This window comes from Erithacus rubecula, assembly GCF_903797595.1.
Source record: "Erithacus rubecula genome assembly, chromosome: 16".
In the NCBI taxonomy this organism is placed as follows: domain Eukaryota; kingdom Metazoa; phylum Chordata; class Aves; order Passeriformes; family Muscicapidae; genus Erithacus; species Erithacus rubecula.
Genome location: NC_136668.1, coordinates 58,709 through 80,694, shown reverse-complemented (window position 1 = coordinate 80,694; position 21,986 = coordinate 58,709). Strand labels below are relative to the sequence as shown.

The 21,986-nt window shown below is 41.6% G+C and overlaps 1 protein-coding gene across 1 annotated transcript in view; it reads right to left on the bottom strand.

Moving 5' to 3' along the window:
• Positions 1-10,526, bottom strand: part of KCNIP1 (potassium voltage-gated channel interacting protein 1) — a 223,315-nt gene extending 212,789 nt beyond the window's left edge. The window contains exon 1 of the mRNA XM_079319430.1: positions 10,410-10,526. Coding sequence (XP_079175556.1) covers positions 10,410-10,497 — 88 coding nt within the window. The 5' untranslated portion in view covers positions 10,498-10,526. The remainder of the gene's footprint in view (positions 1-10,409) is intronic.
• Between the last annotated feature and the right edge of the window lie 11,460 nt (positions 10,527-21,986).

Genomic DNA, 21,986 nt, shown 5'->3' with positions numbered 1-21,986 from the left:
CACTTTGGTCTTAGTGTAGCAGAGTGTATTAGAGGATTGGGTCTGCCACTGGAAGAGATGAAAAAAGTGAAGTGAAATTTTGACTCAGATGTCAGTTGCTTATGTAAGCTGCTCAGTGCTGTGGCTCAGCCTGCAGCATTCCAAGCACCAGCTCAGGAAAAGCCACCCCTTTTACAACACAGCAAGGAGAAATAATGGTGTCAGCTGTGCTGTTACTGCTGACTTCAGCAGAAGCCTTAAGTATTTAACTGACTTGCAGCTGATTTCCTAACTCTACTGCAGCTTCAGGCCAGGGCTGTTGAGTGACACCTCATTCTGACCTTAGGTCAGGGAGGCACTGAATGTAAGTGATTAAATCCCAGTCTTTGGCACATCTACCTCCAAGAATCCACATGATAAACTGGTTTCAGAAAAGCACAAAACTGTTTGGTCGTTTCAATAGACAAAGCATCAGTTGCTTTTCCAGGGCATTTAAACATGCACTAGTATATTTAAATACATAACATATATAACTAAAACTAGAAAAAAAAATGCAAAAAGAAGGAAGATTACACTGAAACAGATGCTTCACCAGTAGATATTAATACAAACAGATGTAGTGTTAGCAACATGCTTGAATTACAGACTGTGAAAAAGCCAAACCATTATAGTGCTCCAAAATTATGATTATCGAGTTTGCTTTAAAGATATTTAAAAATCCTAAATACTTCAGAGAGTAGTGAAGAATAGCTAAAAATGCATTTTATGTCAGAGAACATACAACATCTGCATGACAAAGCTGTTTTATTGGTGGGCTTTTTTCCCCAAACATTCTCTCACAACACTGTGCCCAAGAGCTGCTCTTCAAAGCATTAAAGTATTTTGCCTGGACTAAAAAGCAATGAACACTACAGAGGTCCTGGAAATCTTCAAGAGAAATACAAGAACCAGATTCTTTACCATAAAGGTCATGTAACACCCTTACCTATGTACTCCAATCCCATAAATGTGTTATTTTATGAATGGAAAAAATACTGCATAAGTCTGTCAAAAAGTAAGAGTCTGGAATGTAAATAACAGCTAAAACAGCCTTTAAAAAGACAATAAAACCCACAAACTAAACAAAAAGAAACCAAACACAAAATCCTGCTCTTGGTATTTGTAGATGAGCAGCTTGAGAATGGACAGTTTAGGTGAGTTTAAAGCAAGTTGTGTCTTCATTGTGGTGGTTGTTTTGTTGTTTTTTCGAGGAAAAGAAAAAGGGAAGCTTTCAGGCAAGGTCAATCATAATATATATATCTTTTGTCACATAACAGACATTTGAATAGGCCATAGAACTATCCTACAATTCTATTTCAGGTCACAGGCTGTGAAATAATTCAGCAGGCCACCGGGATGGCTGGCACAGCCACAACCTGCCCCTAGAGCAAGCTACAGCTAGTGACAGGCTACAGGCTGGGTATGCTATAAGACTCCAGATTCAGTCTGCATTAGGAAAACCTGTGTTTGTCATCATGGGAAACCTAATAAATTAAGCTCTCATGTCCCCAGCCACCTAAAAAGAAAAAAGACAATTAATAAATGAGGAGCTCCTGTAGTCTCACATCTTCTTCAAAAAGTTCAATGAATGGAACATTACAAAAAGTCTGATGCCCAGATGGTTCTTCACTGGAAAGCAGGACTTTTTAACAGTTATTAATAAAAACCTGCAGTAGCTCTTTTGGAACAAGATTAGCAACATGCATGTTCCATCACTTTATATTCTGAAAGTTAACACTCTCTACTCTTTACATTGGTTGCACAGAATTTATCTATGTGGAAATGCAGCAAATCACCCATTCAGTGACATTTAAAGTCTCTCAGACGATGTTGAGAGATGTATTTTATGTGGCTTTAAAATATCAAGACTTTACAGGAAGGCAGTATAAAAAAAAATGAAATTTAAGACTCAGTAAAAATACTTCATGATCTCAAATCACAGCACTGTACAGCAGTATACTTAAGCCTATTAAGATCAGAAAATAGTTTCCAATTACAGAAGCTAATTAAAAAGAAGAAACAAAAACTAATGTGTAATTCTATTGCTCCCCATCTTTTCAACTCAACCCAGTTCCATGTCAAAACCAAACATGGACATCTGATTGCAGTAGTCAGAGATATGAGTGCAGAAATTAAGAATTTACCTGACTGTGAAAAATGAAGGTACAACTTCTAAAAACATAAGCTTTTTTTATCATTCAAAAGCGCAGTGACTAAAAGACACAAAATTATTTCCATGAGACCATTACCATGTGTTTCACTGTAGCTGAGAGAAACGATTCTGTACAGAAGACCAATAGCATTTATTTGTCTATATCTGCTCTGTGTTTTCAAGTAGCTGGAGGCATAAACCAGACTGGTGCCCATCTGGGCAATGATGACTGCACATTTGAAAAGTGTGCGTTCCAAGTTCTGCCCAGCGGAACTGTATTATAACACTTTTAAGAAGCAAATTTGCACAGAGTAACAGCAATAGATTCATTATGATGGAAACAACACAGTTCAGGGGGAAAAAACCCCACAATATGACAGAAATAAAAAAAGCCCAGCATGGAACAAGAAAACAAAATAAAGCACTCCTACCAACCCAAGCAAACACAAGAAAGAAATCCCCAAAAAACCAAAACCACCACAAACCAAAACCATAAAACCTTGAGACACCTCACCAGATGCTGTACACCTGACAAGCTGGGGACAAGTCAAGGTTAGGAAAAATACAGAAAAACATCAGAGTAAAATCATCACTAGTAAACTAATCAGATAAAAGCATTTTTAACAGTTGTAAAAGCTCAGACATCACCAAGAGAAGGAAAAGCAACCTCTAACCTTCCTAATTTAACAATACTAATTTTTGTATGACACTGAATAGTACCATTTATTCTATAAAGTTGCATAGAGAGCTGTCATGATCCTAATCCCAATTTCAGTCAAATTACCTCAGCAACTGTAATAAGTTTGAGGTCCCCAGTTACAAACACCTAACCAGAGCAATACAACATCAGACGAAGCTGGTAATAGATCTGGCTAGCATAATTAAGTACATTTTTAACAGACTTCTAACAGCTATTTCAATTACTTCCTTCCTTTGATTATAAAATGTCAGATACCTAGATTTCGAAACAAGCCTCATAAAGCAATGCCACATCCTCTATTTTCAATATTTCTACTCTGAAAGTTCTGCTAATGAAAGCACACGTGGGATTCTTTGGTTTGTTGTGAGGTTTTTCACATCCAATTATTGACAAAACAAAGCTGACTAGGAGGGATATAATGTTGTTTAGGTGGACAGGGAATGGTGTAAACGAAGTAATTTCAAAGTTGGTTCATCTCTAATATTTGGGTGTTTCCCCCTAATCTATTGTATTAACTATCTGTTCAGGGGAGTTAGGTTGGTTGGCCTAGAAATTTGATTTTTCCCATACCACATTACAATAAGCTTGGCTGCTCTTTCCATATGGCAATTGTGTGTAGCAACAGGTCACATAAACTGTTTTTTGAAAACAAAAGGAAGAATTAGCCTCAAGCCACTCAGAACTCATGGGCCTTGGCTGTTGTCTTTATTTCCATTATCTTTTATTGTCATCTCTTAAATCCCCTTGCCAATAGATCCTGCTTGCACATGTTTGGTCCTTTCAGGTCTTACCCTATCATGTTCCCCCTCTTTCATCTGTATCAGTCTCATAGAGTGCTTATCTTACCATAAAAGGAGGATCACACCCACAAACAGCAGCCAGCTTTCTTAATATTATCTTCCCACAAAAATACATATTGGCTTTTCAATCCTGCCTAAGTCTCGTTTGCAAAGGCCATTATTCTCTTCCTGTTACTGCTCTCCTTTCTTTCACGTAAGACAGTGAGCCTTGTTACTTACAAATACCATCACCTAACACCCAACCTCTCTCAGTCCCTCCTAAAATCATGCAGTTGTAGAAAAAGATGATAAAGTTTAGTTTATAGGCAAATCCTTTAACTTTACCCACATTTAGTATTATCTCTTGTACTGTAATATCAAGTTCACTTACTGACTGATATATTAATGAAGAGCAATTTATTACCCTTGATATGTTTATGATAGTAAAAACATGGACATTTGAGGAAGACAACCAAGAAGAATTTGAAGAAATATCAAAATAAAATTCAAAAGCTAAACAATAAAACTTGATGATTAACAATCTTTTCTGTTTCATAATGAAAAATAAAATTAATAACAGCTTCATGAACAGATGGTGCAGGACTACTCTGCTGACTGGTCCAAGAGTCAGCAAATATGCAACTAAGACTGAAACTTGTGATTCATATCTGTAGGACTAAATGGAGTATTTTGTGTTTGATGACTGCCAGTAGCAATCCTTCAGTGTAATAGCATATTTACACAGACTACAATCCCCAGATATCCACCTTCCCAGCCTCTCTGCACATCTCATTATGCAACTGCAAATGACATGAAAACAGATCATCTTTGGCAGAAGTTACAAGTGGGCTGTATGACACATTTTATTTAAGTAATATTAATTTGCTCTCCAGTTCCATTAAAACTATGGATGTGGTTGAAGATATCAAGCAGAACTAATGCTACATTTTCATCGGAGATTAATGGCCATAGCCCCTATTTCAGTACTTCTTTTTAACCATGAAAACAGTGGAGTTCTTTTCTGTTTATATGCAGCTTTGGCAGAAAGAAATCTTGCCTTCCCTAGACAGGTGGGATCAGAGTGATCTTATTTTCTTCTTTCTGCTCCAATTCATCTCTTCTGCAGAATTAGATTTTGTACTAATTTCTTGTTCTTGGTATTTTCACACTTCAGTGACTTCCCCACTGCACAATCATTTCAGAAAGGTATTCAGGCTGTAAGTTACAAGGGAAAATATCCACAATGCCATTCAACTACATGCAAAAAGAACAGGTGAACAAAAGGTGCATGCAAAAGAAAACTGCAATGGTAGAAGTCTGCATTTCACATGACAACTCTTTGAGGAACTAGTAGAAATTTACACTTTAACAATTATATATTACACCCAATAAAGTCCAGTTTTGCCTCTCTGATCTTTTATTCTTGACTAAGAAAAGATTTAAGGAAATAACAGTCAACAAATCTGACTGTAACAAGGCATTAACAAATTCAAATTGAACTCAGAAAAACCCTATTGCATTGAATTAATTGAAGAATTAATAGTGTACATTTTAATAGCTTTTAACCACACCTTAGCATTTTGACAAGACTTACCTTACTACAGTTCAGTTCTGGATATAGCACTAGTAAGTCACCAGTGAAACCCTCTGCTAAAAAACTACCTTTACGAAGAGAGGACAACTATGCACATTGCAAACATGTCCCACAGCCTCCTACCATGTGACTAGCATTATTTCAGCTTGTAACTTGCATCACCTCCCTTGTTCTCCTTCAAAAGAGAAGATCAACAACTATGGTACCTGTTCAATGTATGATGAGGCTAATCAACCAATAAAAATGCACTTTTCAAGCAAATCTTGATGCCTGTCATTATTCATCATTTTTCTTTCCACATTATATTATTTTATTTCACTTCCATTTCTAATCTTTCTTTGCATTACTACAGTGCCATTTGTTACAAAATATTTCTGTAATTTTAGTGTAACACATCCTCTGATAGGCATTTATAGAAAAAAAATTTGAAACAAAGAAAATATTATGCAATACCATAAAGTATTGGTAAAGAGCCAATATGTGACATAAGAACCCCTACCCTCCAACTTTACTTTTCTATGCAAACACTCGATATGAATTATGTCTGGGAAGAAAAATTTCAATAAACCTCATCACCCAAAATACAAGCCACAATGTTAAGATCATTTGGTACTGAATGAAGAAGCTTCAGTAGGTCCAGACTCTTCTCTAAGTGAACAGTTATTCTGCCCCTCAAAGGAACAGCCCCCGTCTAACAGCAGTGTATATACAGAAACTCTCACCTTTCAGGGCCATTTGGTAAATACTGACAAGCTCTAACTCCACTCTATAAAAGCACATTATTATGGATTCTGTAACCACTTGCCTTATTAAATAACATTTAAAACACTCCAAAGTGTTATAAAGAGAGAACTGGTGCATCAGTTCCTTCTGAAGTAGAGCTTCCCTCAATTTGAAGGCAGTAGTCCTAATTCAAGAAGTGAAGAGGGGCTATGTTGCCACAGGGGGATCAGAACATCTTTTTATATGTCACACAGTTTCAGGAGCTCTGGCACGATTTTAAGAATTGTAATGAACCTTCCTGAGTCTTTTGGGCATCTAGCAACATTTACCCTACCCTTGCATTTTCAGAGACTGGAGACATGAGGACAAACCTAACGTAGTGCTAGCATGCTCCAACGGCACAAGATTAACTTCCTTTAAGAGGAGATAGAGCCCAAGTATGACTAAGGGGAGCCATGTGCTTTCCTTACCATCTCACATAACATCTTAGAAGACTAGCTGTGATTTAAATTCACAAAGCACCAAAACAGACCACACAGCTGTAAAACACTCAGAATACTTTCTTTCATGCTGGGAGAGGCTGGGGGGAGAGTAAAATGTTTGAAGACTTTATCACTGCAGCAGAACAGATAATTAGGCAATTAAAACTATGAAAAACAGACAAATTACCAGTTCCAGATGAATTACACTGTGGAACAGAATTGGGAGAAGCAAAAAATCAGAAACTAGTGCCTTTGGCAAGCATCCTTAGAGCACAACTACAAGAGTGAAAGCTCTGGAACAAAGGTGAAAGGGTAGTTAATTTGCAGAAACTTATCTGGTTTCTGGTTTTGCAAATGAATATTTTTAAGGCATTGATTCCTAAAATAATCTTGCTTTCCTTGTGTTAATAATTAGAGCACATTAATAGAAATCCAAGAGTTCTCATTGCAGCTTCATTTTTGGTAACTCAGCAAGGCCCTTCCCTCCTAGGTTTTTAATGGTATTAGCAATATCTTGACACTCACAGGCTTCTTGTTTAATTGTTCAGCTCAATAGGAAACCCTCTACAAACTCATTCTTGCCAGTCCTACTTGCTTCCAGGCTGTGGAGAATGTACCATCATTGCACATGTGAAAGAACACCTTAACTTCCCACAAAATCTTCACAAAGGCAACTTCAGTGAAAGTGCTCTGCTTATCCACTGTCTATCACATGTGGTAATATTTCCAGAAGCCTCTCATACAATCTTCTCCGGAGGTAGTGAACATCCATCCCAGCCAAGAAGAACAAGGGAGTTATCCTGCTCACGCCAGCTGTAACAGGGCACACTTCTCCAGGCACATTTTCTTCAATGTATACATCACACTATGCAAAGCGATCACACAGATGCAAAAATCTCTGCTCTGGTACTAAGACTTTCCAAATAAAAAAATACTAAGAAGAAAATTGGCAAAATTTGCTAGTCCATCTTTCAGAAGCACCAGCTATGACATCGTTGGCTTACAGCCTCATAGACTTGTTGCAGATGTAAGTCAGGACATACCAACCAGGCTGGAGGCTGCACAGTGGTACCAGGTGTGCCTCTTCCCTTACAGCCCAATGCAGGGAGAGGCCACAGTCTCCTCACACCTTGCTGCAAAAGGAAGGACTTCATAGATGCAATCAATTTCCTTTTACTATTGTAAATAACCATGGCTATAATTAAAACAAGCAGAAGCCATAGAGCACAGCTGAGGATTACATGCCAATTGAACTGTGGAGTACCTCCAATTGCAATAACCCCACAGAATGACTCAAGCATAAGAACAGTGAAACTTGTACCTACTAGAGGATTTTCCTTGTAAACGGTATTTAGAGTAAAAGTAAAATCTCACATTAAACAGTATGAAAGAAATGAGGCAGGAGTGGGATGAGAAACATAGGTGATAGTACTTGAATATGCAAAAGCATATATATACTGTAAGTTTAAAAAAACCAATAATAGAGATATACAATGGTTTCTATTTTTTGGCTTTACATGCAGAAGTTTTACTAAAAGAAATACTAAACAATAAGCTCTGGGATTAACATAGAAATAAATAAACACTGACATTTTTTTCAAAATTCAACAATCTTGAGCAATATTTTTTTTCTAATTGCTATCTTTCTAGTTATGATTTTCATAGGTAACAATATGTAAACATTTATCCTAATTATAGCAGATCTTTGATGTCTGTCCAACAAACTAATTTGTGTGGATTTATTCCTTCCTGAATCAGGTTCTTTCAGTTCAAAACACAAGCTGAATGGGGAAAAAACCAGGAAATTTATCAGTTTTAAGTTCTTTGAAACCTAGGAAGACACTCTAATCACATCCAAACAGCTTGAAATGAGACATTGGCATGGAAAACAGATGGGTAAAAGTGTACAATTGTATTGGCTGCAATCACTACGATAATGCAATACTGGCACATTTCTGAAGGCAGCAGGGGGCAGGAGAAACTGGTCTTGGACATTTTTCGCTTTAATTTCTAGCTCCTCATACAGTGCTATTCTGTTGTCAGATTAAATTTTCATCTATCCCATTGCCAAAGCAAATGCAACTGTGGCAGTCTCATTCTATTATTGTATTTATTACATCAAGAAACACAAGGGCTGCTTGCAAGTACTGCATTAGATGAACTGCTCTAGATGTACATGTGGGGAAACGTGGCCACAACACAAGTTTCCTCTTGCCTTGAGTGGAGTTCAAGCAGATGGCACAAAACTTACCATTGATCACTTGTGACTATAATAGCATACATCCTGTATACCATTATCTCATGAGCAAAAGTTCAAATAAAGTACACCAAATTCACCATACTGACATGCTGTAGAAAGCAAGATCTTACAAACATCACCACTACCTTTTCTTCTGAGTGTAACAAGAAATTTGTTTTTCTCACTTGTTTTTAATAGTAAGAAGGGCATCTTGGCATTGACCATGAATTAAAACCAAAATCTGCAGATTTTTTGTATGACATACTTTTATGATGCTTTATTCTTTCCTCTGTTGGTGTTTGGCAAGATATGGATGATACAGAGGAAAGTGGAAGAAGAAGAATTAAGTGCACACAGACACAATTTAAAACCAACCTTGATTTTAAAAGAAACCAACCTGGTATACTTAACGTGAAGCAGACATTTTTCTGGTGCAGATTTCTTTTGCAAGCCAGTAATGTTAATATGAGAAAGCTGTCTAAGAACTACATTTCTTTTCTACAGAGACAGATTTAAGAAATGTTGCCAGTTTCTGCAAAAGTAAACTGCTCTTCACAGTTCTTGGCACTTTTACATTTGTTGTTTTTATTAGTTACCTCAGCCTGCTTTAGTTTATCCTAAGAAACCACTTAAACATTAAAATTCTTACTAGAGCATATTCATGCAATCCAGACAGCCAACCAAGCCACACACCTGCAAGAATTTTAAACTTCCATGAAAAATATGCATTTCTTTTTTTTGCTCTTTCACTTTGACCACATTAAAAAGAGTTTGACTTTGTATTTTTAAAAACTGCATCATAATAGAGACTCTTTAGTGTTCTACAAATATCTCTGCTAATAATTTAGTTCAAACCCTATCATCAATTCCCAAAATCACCTCTGCCTCCAACCAAACACACAAAACTTGGAGAAGTCTGACCCTCACCTAATCTGACCACATTTCTACAGGCAAGCAGCATTCAAGTATAGTATTGCAGTTATTATAGTATTTACAGTTGTCAAGAGTGTCCACAGAGATCACTGATACTCACATAATTAGCTGCCAAAGGTGTGCCAAGAAATGTCATGAGAGGAATGGACAACAAAAGTAACGTAACTTACCTGAGGGCACCAACAGGGGAACTACTGGACTACAAAGAAGAAGAGAAAGTTGATTTTGTTGTTTGATTTTAGTAAAGAGGACAGCATAAGTAAGTTTGGTACTCTTTCATTTTCACATAAGAAAGCACAAAGGATGTAAGTGACAAGCAAAACTTAGATAAGCAAAAGGTATTTCAAATGTGTGCAGTAAGCAATGACTTAGATTTCGAAGCAACACATGCTTCAAATTAGCAGAGACAGTAAAGCATAAAAGGACACAGAGAAATACCTGTTACTGACGGTTAGGAAGTCTTTAAATTTTTTAGGCTGCACATCAATTGTTTTCACAAACACATCTCTGAACACATTGAAATAACTCACTACAGTTGCCAGCCAGGGCAGATTGATAGACACAGGATACAAACAACGCAAGGTAGAAACAATTACATAAAGCTTTCCAGCACAACTCCAATCTTCACTGCACACAGCAACTTTTTTCAGAGCAGTCAATTCCCAGAATTAAACCAGAACATCTCTGAAGAGACAAATAACAAACCCTATCAGAAACCTCCCTTAAGCCTACAAAACTCGCCCTGCAAACAGAACTGAGGAATGGTATGAACTAAAATCTTTCCCTTACCTTTGCTGAGAGTGCCCGTGATGAGTTTAAAAATAGTCTGGGCAAATTTGACAATCCCATGCTTGCATCTCTTTGAGCAGCCACTCATGGTTCAGACGGATAGAAAGCCTCTTCTCTCTTACAAAGTTCAGGAATAACAATAAAATTAAAAAGCGAGTCCTTTACAAAGTTGATGCGACTAGTTGTGCAGCGCACAGAACTCCGCTCTCATGCACCAAGTCCCAGACTCTGCACTGAGATTTGCTACTCTGAAGCTACCAGGGAGGACTGCAGTAGAGCAATGCGCATCTCTTTAGTTAAAGGTCCAGCTCTCCCCGCTATCCTCTTGGCCGGGAATGCACACAACTGCGATGCCCTGACAGAAGCTGCTAAGCACAGCAACACCTGAGCCACACCGGCGGGGAGAGGGTTTGCAGGCTGTGCGGGCTGCCGCGCTGGGCACAGGGAATGCAGCAAGAGACGGCTGGAGTCACCGGCTGCTGGAAATAAAAGAAGCTGCTGAATAGAGACCCTTTTATTGGTGCTATTTCCCAGCGGATTTCAACGGAATTGTCAATTTTGCTCTCGTCAGGCTGAGAAAACCAAAAAATAACCTTTTTTAATTTTTTTTTTCAAGACCGTAGTTACACGGCCACACAGTATTCCTTCACAAAAACTGCCAGAAGTAGGAAAACAAAACTGCACCCGGGGAAAATAAAAAAGAAAAAGAAAAAAAAATAAAAACACACACAAAAAAAAAAAAAAAAAAAAAAAAAACAAACCCAAAAAAAAAAAAAAAAAAAAACAAAAAAAACCCCACCTCTTTCTTTTAATTCTACCAGCTTAGACGCTGCTCGGATTGTGGTTCCCCAGCACAGCAGAGAGGGATGCGCCAGCCGCCTTCCGGAGTCGGTGGGGCTTAGGCTTACCCCTCTACGCAACCCCACATTAAACTTTTCGCTCACTGCTTCACGTCGTGCTGGTGCGGTGCTCGCTCCCTGTAATGTACTGGGAGTTATCCCCTAGCAACAGCCACAGCTCAGGCTTCTCCAGTTCAATCAGTTACTGCTGCGTGTCTGGAATACTCTGAAAAAAAGGATTTAATCTGTCCAGCAGCAAAGTGGAGGCATCTCAAACCCCATCTGAGTACTGGGCAGAGCTGAGCATCTTTAGGCTTAATTCATGCTAGCCTCGCCTCAGATGTTTTTAAAGAACCCCCCAAATGCACGATTTGCTTTTCCCGGTCACAAGACTTACCTCAGGCTCCTGCTCATACCCAGCTGCTCCCCGTTAAATTACTTGATCAGCCTTGTCTCTGACAAACCGTCCCGGAGCAAGCCATCACCTCAGAGCGGCGACAACCGAGCACCGCGTTTACGGAGGAATAGGCGCAGCAAATAGCTTTGCACTTCGGGCAACAGCGATATACCTTTACTCAGGGAGCAGTAAACCGCTTCACAGGAAAACTTATATTCCTGAAGCAAAACTCAGGGCTTTGCCAAACAGCTGACGCTGCTGTGAGACTCACGGCTATCTGTTCCTCCCAACTGGAAGCGCTCTCCTGCGCCTCACCCCCGCCTCCCATGCGCACCCCGTACCGCCTCCCGCCCCTCCCCTTCCCACGCCATCGCTCATCTCCTCCTCCTCCTCCTCCTCCGGCAGAGAGCCGTGGAACACTGTCTAGGGAGGCTTTCCGGCGTATCACTTTACCTCAAAAAACCCCAACGTTCTCTGGCATGGAAAAAACGAGTTGAGGACAAAATTACCACCCTCATCAGTTCGGGCTGAGACTATCACCCCCCGAGCTGAGCTGCCAGGCATCGGACGTTTTACTGCCCTTTCCCTTCCACCCAGTCGCCTCATTCAATTTCAGGTCTTTTCAGATGTGATATTCCACAGCTTTGGAGAAATTCCACAAAATGTAATGGGAAAGCAGGTGCGAGCTCATGAAGATGCTTGGCCCCGGCGGGCAGATGTGGTGGCTGCTGCCAGCCTCGTACCAACAGCCTCCTGCAGCTAAAGCCTCTGTCTTGGGGCTGTGTTTCCACACAACCTTTTGGGTAAATTTTTCTGTAAGTTTCTCAAAAGTCTGGCTTTTATTTTCTGTGCTCCACAGGACAAAAGGGAGCTAGCTGATTATTTAGATACTGACTTTGAGATGCCGGTGGTGATCTGTGAGGCCACTGCTAGTCAGGACACGGTGATCAGGCAGAGGAGCACAGACCCTGTTGCCTTCACATCCTGTCCAGCTGAATTTTAAATATCCAAACATCTTGGGCTTCCTGCTACCATCACCTCTACACAGCCCAGAGCCTTCACCGTATCACAGATTATTACATCTGTAGGGACCCTGCAGTTAATAGGAAACTGAGGCAGATTAAATATATTGCCAAACATTGTTAGAAACACGTGAATAAACAAAGTGATGCACCAGCTTCATATGTAAATAATATTTCTACCTCCTACACCACAGATCAAGAACCAGTAAGATAAAGAACAGAGTTATGTGAGGATGTAGAGAGGGAAAGGGATGTAGGTGATTTGTGGAAAGCACACCACTAAATAATTCCTTAATGAAGTCATGTCCAAGGCTGTTCTTTATTTCTACATATCCAATTCAAAGTCAAAAAAGCTATCCTTCAAAAGAAAAAGAAAATTTAAAAAAAGCTATAATAAGGCAGTAAAACATCAATAGGGAAATCAAGGAGCCAGCAGGTTAATAGTTTATCAAAAGTTTGTGGCATGTGAATTGCAGATATATATACACACACATACACATTATGATATAATTGGGGGTCGGGGAATGTAGGACAATAGAAGGAGTGCTAGAAGCATTAGTAAAGAAAGCCATGGAAACTGAGAAATCTTACACAGCAGTAAAAAGAAAACTGCTGTGTAATATTCAGACAGGACTTTAAGCCTCCCTTGTAATAGGAAAAATGGGTGCTAATGTCTTTACAAACACCACTATAGGCAGGGGTCTTTAGGAGAAAGGATATAATAATATCTTCAAACTGGATCTTAATGTCTCTACAAACTTGAAGCCATGCAAGTTTGTTACAGAACCCAGACAGTTTGACTTGGTTAACTTTAGGGTAATAGAAGAAATAGGTCCACAGGAGGACACTGCAGAATTCAGCCTGAACTTCCAATTTTTGGATGGAAAGTGACGGTACATGTTCCAGGGGGAATATCTGGTAGGCAGTTTGGAAAAAGCTGTACCTTCCTAGTGACTCTGCCACTGCAGAAAGAAAGAGGGCACTATGTGGCTGGGCATTTAGGATAAAAGGAGGCTGTACCCCCAAACCTTGAGAGAGACCCCACAGGGATATTCCCCAGCAGACTCTGTGCTTTTCTTTGAATAAAGTTGCAGGACTCCTTTGTCTCCTTTGTGAACACTGGCTTTTGATTGTGTGGCTGTTCCATACACTGGCGCTCTAAGTTTCCACAGAGATTTCTTCTCAGACATCCATTTTCCTCTTTTGGCCCATATGTCATAGTTTAACCCCAGCCAGCAGCTCAGCTCCACACAGCTGCTTGCTCCTCCCCAACAGGACAGGAGAGAATTAGAAGGGTGAAGTAAGAAAACTCATGAGGTGACATAAAGACAATTTAATAGAGACAGCAAAAGTCAGGCACACTTGAGAACAAAACAAGGAATAATTTGCTGCTTCCCATGGGCAGGCAGGTTCATCCATCCCCAAGACAGCAGGACTTCATCACACTTTACATGACTTGGAGAAAAAAATGCCATTATTCCTAATGTTCCACCCCCCCCCCCCCCCCCCCCCCCCCCACTTCTCCACTTCTTCTTCACTCAACTTTATAGGCTAAGCATGATAAGATGCAGTATCATGTATATTATGTCATATGTTGTGGAATATCCCTGGAGTCAGTTGGCATCAGCTGCTCTGGCTGTGTCCCCTCCCAACTCCTCCTGCCTCCTCAGCCTGCTCGCTGGTGGGGTGAAGAGCAGAAAAGACTTTGAGTAAACACTGAGCAGCAATAAGGAGAAAAATCCCTGTTTTGTCAACATGGCTTCCAGCATAAATCCATAATGGCCCATACCAGCTACTGCGAAGAAACGTAACTCTATCCCAGCCAATCCCAGCAGACCTATAACAGGTCTGAAAACAGGCCAAAAGGAACATAAAATACAAATCTATCAGAGGGAATAATTGTAACCATAAGGTTACATAAAAGTTGCAGTAGGTTTAGCAGAGTGTTGGAGAGTTCTGTCTTTTAACTCATTGAAGGCTGGAGTTAACCAGGCTTTCAGCAGAAATTTCAGCAGCCAAAGGCCCTCTAAACGTTGACATTCCAAACAGAATACTTGGACATAAAGATACTGATTCTAAAGGGCCTCTAATTGCTTACTATCTGTGGGAAAGTACAAAGTCAGCTTATTCTGCAGCCAAATGACTTCAGTAAATGACAGAGAAAGACTGTTAGAAACAAAGGTGTTACATCCCCTATCTGAGCTTTATTTATAATGGGCTGAGACAGTAAGTATAGACAGGCTGTATTTCTGTATATTAAATTTCTATAGGTTTCTGGAAGTCTAAGGAGGTCAGTCAGAAGCACAAAAACCTGCAAAGCTAAGGGAAGGTTGTGATGTAGGGGACAACATTTTTCTCTGAAAGCTTTACTGTAATAAACTCCAAAAGAGCATAGACTATACTCTGTAATTTTTTACATGGGTTTTCAGCATGCTTATAAGTAGTTATAGCATTTAGAAATTTAGTTGGTTCATTCACACCCATGCTTAGTTTAGTTCTCTGCATGTAAAATCTGATTACACTATATACAAATTACCCGTCACTCCAAAAATATACAAAATTATATTATAAGAAATTATTTTTTCCTAACTTGCCATTCAGGATCACAGTGTGGGGGGATGAGAGATAATAATATTCTCTGAGTATATATTCATATGAGCCAAGTTCAACCAAGGAGTTCAGCCACCACTGACATGAAAGACAGCCAAACCTATCTGCACCAGGAGAAAGTTTAATCCAGTAACTTGCAACTACACACCTAATGCTCAAGAGTAATCTCTGAACTATGAACAATCAAGCTCTGAACTTGGATACCTTGCTTCCCCACAGCCCCCTCCAGCATAAAGGGAATATCCCTATTTTTCTGTGGGAACCTTAGAGTTGGGAAGAGCAATTCCAGAGCTAACTGCTGCCATGGGTGTGAGGGTATAGAATTCGCATTACCCAGCTCTCCCCACAGCTATTGTCATCATGCTGTGGAAGCCAGAAAAGACAAAGGAGATGATGGCCAGGATCCATCATTGATCCTGGAGAATTTCCAAGGATACAGTCCAGTATTTATAATTTTTATGTTATAAGTTTCAGCTGCTTGGTCTCATGGGAGACAGTTGGGTATTTGGTCTTACTCATTCTCATGTCTGACTGAATAAAGACTTCCCATAGAAGCAAAAATATTCTTGGCTTAACTAGGTTAATCCAAATCACTTCTTTTTCCTGTGATTTTGGGAAGGGGGTTATTGCAGAAACTCCTCTTCCTAAACTTTTTTCTTAAAAAGTTTTTCAATGTTGGTATGATGCATTGTTAAATTAAATCAGTAAGAAAGAGTACACTCACTCCTCCTGCACTGGAAATTGTTTTAAGTCTTCACATATTCATCCTGATCCTAGAAGTCCCTCCTGCTCTGATTGTTAGATAGGTAACTGGAGCATGCCAGAGTGTGTTGGTTCCATGTGCTCAGGGGAAGGGGTGGGCTGGGGAGTGCGAGGGACTCTCCCGTCTCTGGGAGCATCTCCTGTGAACTGCTGGCACCAATCAGAGAGCTGATCTGGTGATGGACAGATCGGGAAACCAATGAAAAGTTATTCCGCTTTCAAAATCACAGTGGATCAAGTGCTGGAGGGTCTTTCAGCTTCTGGCCTCCAGAGGAGCGAGGGTCTCCGGCCGGGGCTTGGTCTGGGGCCTGGCCCAGCATCCCTGCGCGGCACCGGCTCTGTGGGAGGCCCGGCTCGGCACCCCTGCCTGGCACCGGTTCTGCGGGGAGCCCTTAATCCAGCCCCGACTTGGCTCGGTGTGGCCACATGGCCCCCCGGCACCGGCCACATGCTTTCGTCTTAATGATCTGGATACAATTTTAACTTCTTAATGCCTGGATAAGAGTCCCGATCTCCTGAACCCCCTTAATGAGAAGGAATAAAGCATGGAGTCCACAGAAGCTGGCAGAACGAAGATAAAGTTCCTGATGTGAAGACATTGAAAAGATGCAACTGATAAGTAGCTGAAAACATTTTTTGTGGGGCTATGAGGGGACTGTGACTTCACTAAAATTCCTTTAAACTGTGAAATATACTTGGGGAGGATGGGTGCTTGAGTTGAAGACTTTCCTTGCCTCAGGAAATTGAGCTCTCTGTTTTGGGACTGGACTATGAACAGAGACATTTGATAGAAAAGATGATGAAGAGGATTTTTGTTTTTCAGCAGCCTGCCTTTCAAAGTAGTACCCCATATGTGCATTGTAACCCATAACACGGCTCTGGAAGGACTGTGGGAATGAGAGGAAAATTCATCGCTCTGTAAGTCCCCAGCGGATGCAGACTGTGAAGATGAAGACACCCCCTAAGTCTAAAGCAGAAAAAGGACCTTTTCTCTCTTAAGTGAACTGAAATGATTATTTGAGTGGATAACTGACTGAAGTGTTCTCTGTATGTGGTTGGTAAGAAATGTGGAATGAAGGGAGGGGGGAATAATCTAGGAATTTTATTCTGAATAATTTTTTCTTGTGTTATTAATAAATTTCTTCTTGTACTTTCTTTTTAAGTTTTGAGCCTGCGTTGTCTTTACTCCTAAATCCTATCTCTAAAGAAAATTAAATATTTAAAATTGGCAAACCCTTTAGTCACACCCTGACACAGAGATACCTGCTCAGCCTGTAAACCCTGCTCTTCTTCCCAGATGATGTGCACTGAGTCTCACCCACACATGGAACTTTAGAGGTGCCAGGTGTTCTCTTAGTTCTTAGTGTCCTAGTTCCTAGAAGTGTCCTAGGACCATACACATATTTATCACTGTTATCACCCACCGCTGGGAAAAATGTATTTCCATAACCCAGTCTGCTAGGAGTGAAAAATCCCAACTCCACAGTAATATATCCATGCAATATGGGTATGCAAGATGGAATGGCAGTGAAAACTATCAGTATAGAAGGAAGCCTTCCTTTATACAGATCACAGCCTGTAACATAACAGCATACCAACACCACATGCTTTTGGAAAGATTTTCACAGGATTTGCTGTTCCCAGCAATACAAGATGCAGGAACTGAAGAACACAGTGAAAAAGCACTGGAAAAAGCAAAATTTTAAATAACATATGACTTGAAAAATGTGATTATCATCTGAACTAGTACTGTATGGATCAGATCACCCACCTGGCGTTCACAGTGTTTCCCACATTCAACTCCACCCTTTCTTCAAATCCAACGGCAAATATATCCACAGGTTTGTTTTTGCAATCTTGAGGTACATAGGGAAAAAGTTATTTCTTGTTCCTAATTCACTTAAGAAACAAGACCTCCCTGGCAGTGCCCAAGGCCAGGTTGGACACTGAGGCTTGGAGCAGCCTGGGACACTGGAAGGTGTCCCTGCCCATAGCTGGGAGTGGCACTGGATCTTTACAGTCCTTTCCTACACAGTTCTATGTTTCTGTGATACTTTTTCCAATGTTTGTGATCTATTTAGAAATTCAGAGTTTTCAAGAAAAAGTGGTGACAAAACACCAATCCTACCTTGGAATTCATGGATCTCAGCTAACTTTGGTGTATCCAGAAGCCAGTGAGAGGGTTTGACTTCTGAAGGCAACACGCCGAAACTGCTTCCCACCATTGACATTCTATGTCCCAATGCCGACTCAGATTTTTTTCAGTTTTGCATACTTACAGAAGTTCTCACTCATGTTCTTAAGTACTTTCACAGATGCTGCAAAAACAGTTGAGAAGATATTACTTTTATAGCAAAAGTTTCAGAAAACTCAGCAGTGAGGTCTTTCCAATGTATATGAGCAGCCAAAGTTAAACTGTGAAAGTACAGGGAATGCAACTTTCCCAGGGGAGAGTACCCTTAGAGACACATTACTAAGGCACTGACTGAAAAACAGCAGCAAGTTGTTCAAAACTACATACAGAGAAATCATACACAAAGGAAACCATTTCCATGTTTTATAACTATCTGCTGTTCTTTCATCTCACCTGACTCTCCAAGGAAACCACCACTTTTTGTAGGTATCTGCAAGTATATCTACCTCCTTTCCACAGACTAAGTTTATGAAATCCAATCTCCATTACAGAACCAATATGCAGCTATATTAATTGTATTTTTCTGGAGTGTAAAAGTTGCTGATACACTACAGGTACTAAAACAGAGAAGGTACATTATTTCATTATATCATCACATCAGAGTGCATCTATTTAAGCCACAAATCTGAATTATTTTTAGGTCAGTTGAATTCCTAATGAGGTGCTTTAGTGAGGACAGTAGGCTAGGATTCAAAATTAATTCAACTAATTTCTCTGTTCTATCGGCCTTTCCCTGTGCCTTGTTTTCATCTGCCAGATGAAGAGAGGAATGACCCATACGTAAAGTGAAGCACGGAAATAAACTTCACAACCTATAAAGTTGTGGAGTAGGTACGTATTTTATTCAGCGCTGGACGTAGGGGGAGAGCATCTTCCCAAATCCTGCGTACCTTACATGATCTCTACTCTTCTATTTATCTAGGAAGTTCATGCATATTCTAAAACGCCTATACATATTGATTATCTGCCCCGCCTGTTCCCCACTCCGTATGGAAATCAGCTGCATATTCATGGTGGCTGCGTAGTTTATTGGGTCGGTGGTCTCTAGATGAGTTGGTGGGCTGGAAATGATGAAGAACAGCAGTCTTCCTCGCTGTTGAACTTTTCACCTTGTCTTTCTACACATGCGCTGTAGTCTCTTGGTTGTGATATTTTGCAGACTCTGCACTTTTACGAAGAGGTACCCCCCTTCATTTTTGCTAGCCCAGCAGGATCTATACATCAGGGGTCTCCTATGTGCATTCCTTAAGTAATTGACACCATATGTTCTACTCTTCATTCTATTTAACCCTTAAATCCCCTATTTCAAAAGGACATTGTGAGAAACACAGAAAGAAAAAAGCTGATTCAATGGTCAGGTACTTACCTCAGTTACATTAATTTACCTATTTTAAGTATTCTCACAGTTATCCAAAAAACTTCAAAAGAACAATACAAACAATATTAGATGGAATTCTTCCCTTCCTTGGTTTGATTTACGAGATTTGGTACTAGAGTTGTCCCAGGGCAGGGATGTTTACATACACTTGTATTAACCACAGTTTTTGAAGTTTTTGATGGTGGAAAAATCATTACTAACAGAAACCCTAACACCAACCGGCCAAAAGAAACACCGCAGACAACACACAGCAAATCTTACCAGCAACAAAGCCTACAACCCACCTGCTTGCCCTGCCATGCCCTCGGACACATGCCCCTCTCCTATTCACCGCGCTCCCCAGAGGCCTCTTATAAGCGGCCGCTCTAACGAGGAGAAAGGGAGCTGCACCCCATTCCTGCCTGACTCACGAGAGATGTAAGAGCGGCCCCGAAAATGCAATCCTTGCTTCTTGCTGGACGCTCGTGTTATTCCTCAACATGTTTTCAACTGAGATGGGTGTCCCCTAACCAAGGGACAGGGTGGACAAGTGCCAGCTGAGTCACAAACCCTTCTCTTAGAGCGGCGCACTGTTTCCAGGTGCTCCTGAGCACAGCTGGGCTGGAAAACACCTGGGCTGAATGTATCCGGGTGGGAAGGGCTGGGGTCTGGAGAGGCCGAAGGCACTTGGCCCGTTCGGCCCGGAGTAGGCTGAGGTCAGAGGCTGCCAGGGCTGCAGCTCCTCCCAAGAGGCAGTTCTGGTCTCCGCTCTCCGGGACAGCGACAGGACTTGGGGAACGGCTGGAGCTGTGTCCGGAGCGGTTCACGTTGGATACCAGGGAAAAATTCTTCCCCCGGAGTGTGCTGGGCACTGTCCAGGAAACGGGTAGAGCCCCACAGAGCTCCAGGAGTGTTTGGATACAGCTACCAGGGCTTCCCAAGGTGAGATTGTTGGGGTGTCTGTGCAGGGCCAGGGGTTGGACCGGATGGCCCTTGTGGGGCCTTGCCAACTCAGGACATTCTCTTAATGAGGTGACACTTGATAAAACGCTTCGTATATAAGGGTGTACTGGAATAAGCACACCTCTCGCTTTCGTTCGTGATCTGACGATGTCCAACGGCCCCACAGGCGGTCCGGGGGTGATTCCGGGGCGGGCCTCGGCGGGCGGGCATCCGGGACGGGCCTCAGCATCTCTGCCACTCCCTCAGCGGGTGATTCGAAGGCGTTGTCAGAGCTGCTGCCGCTCCCTCGGCGGGCGGGCGGGCGGGACGCAATGGCACTGTGTCCGGAGCTGGAGCTCTCGCTGTCGTTGCTGGAGCCGGGGGGCAGCCGGACCGAGCAACAGGAGAGCGGCAGGCGGCCGCGGCCCTTATGCCCACGGTATTCGTGTGCACCGGCTGCGGGCGGCCCGTGGGAACACCTCGAGCCGGGCGTTCGAATACAAGGAGAGCGGCTGGCTCCTGCTGCACAGTGAGTGCTGGCCCTGCCAGCCCGGCGCATCCCCATGGTCACTGCCACCATCCCTCCCTCCCTCACTCCAGCGTCGCCGTGGACCCGGAGCGGAAGGTCTCCGAGCTCCCCAGCGAGTGCGGATGATGAGCGCCGGTCCCGGCCGGGCACAGTGCTGGGGCAGTCGGGGGTTTCTGGGGAAGGCGCTGGGGATAGGCCAGGTAAAGGGCCCGGAGCGCTCGTATGCCTCCAGGAGCCCCTAGAACATTTATTTGGGATGGTCTGTAGGTTCTGCTTATTGCCTAAGGTAGAGGGATTTCTCTCAAGGACGTGACAGACAGGGAGAATGGCCTTAGGATGAAGGAAAGCAGGTTTAGATTAAATATCAGGAAGAAATTGTTCACTGGGAGGGTGTGGAGGCCCTGGCACAGGGTGCCCAGAAAATCTGCAGCTGTCCCTGGATCCTTGGAAGCGTGCAAGGCCAGGCTGGGCATTGGGGCTTGGAGCAGCCTGGGACAGTGGAAGGTGTCCTTTCCCATCCCAGGGGGTGAAATGGGATGAGCTTTAAGGTCCCTTTCACAGTTTAGTGATTCTGATGATCTCGCTGAGGCCAGTCAGCCTGAGAAGCTGTTGAAATTCAGGCTGAAAGATGAGTGCTTATAATTAATACTGTGTAAAGCAAGAATGAATGCTTAAAATATTCTAATGCCTGATTTTTTTTTTTTTTAAGAGGGATGGGGAGAGGTGCTTCCTTTTATTTTCTTTGCATCACAACATGCATTATTTGTATCAATGCTGTTATTTCAGTTGTGTTTGGTTTTCTGTGCATTTGGTTGTCAGTGTTTCTCATACAGTAGGAGTGTTCCACCTAGTGTTTTTCAGTAAAAGCAAACAATTGTGGTATAAAGCAAGAATAATCTCAAAAAGTGTTTTGGGTTTTGTTTTG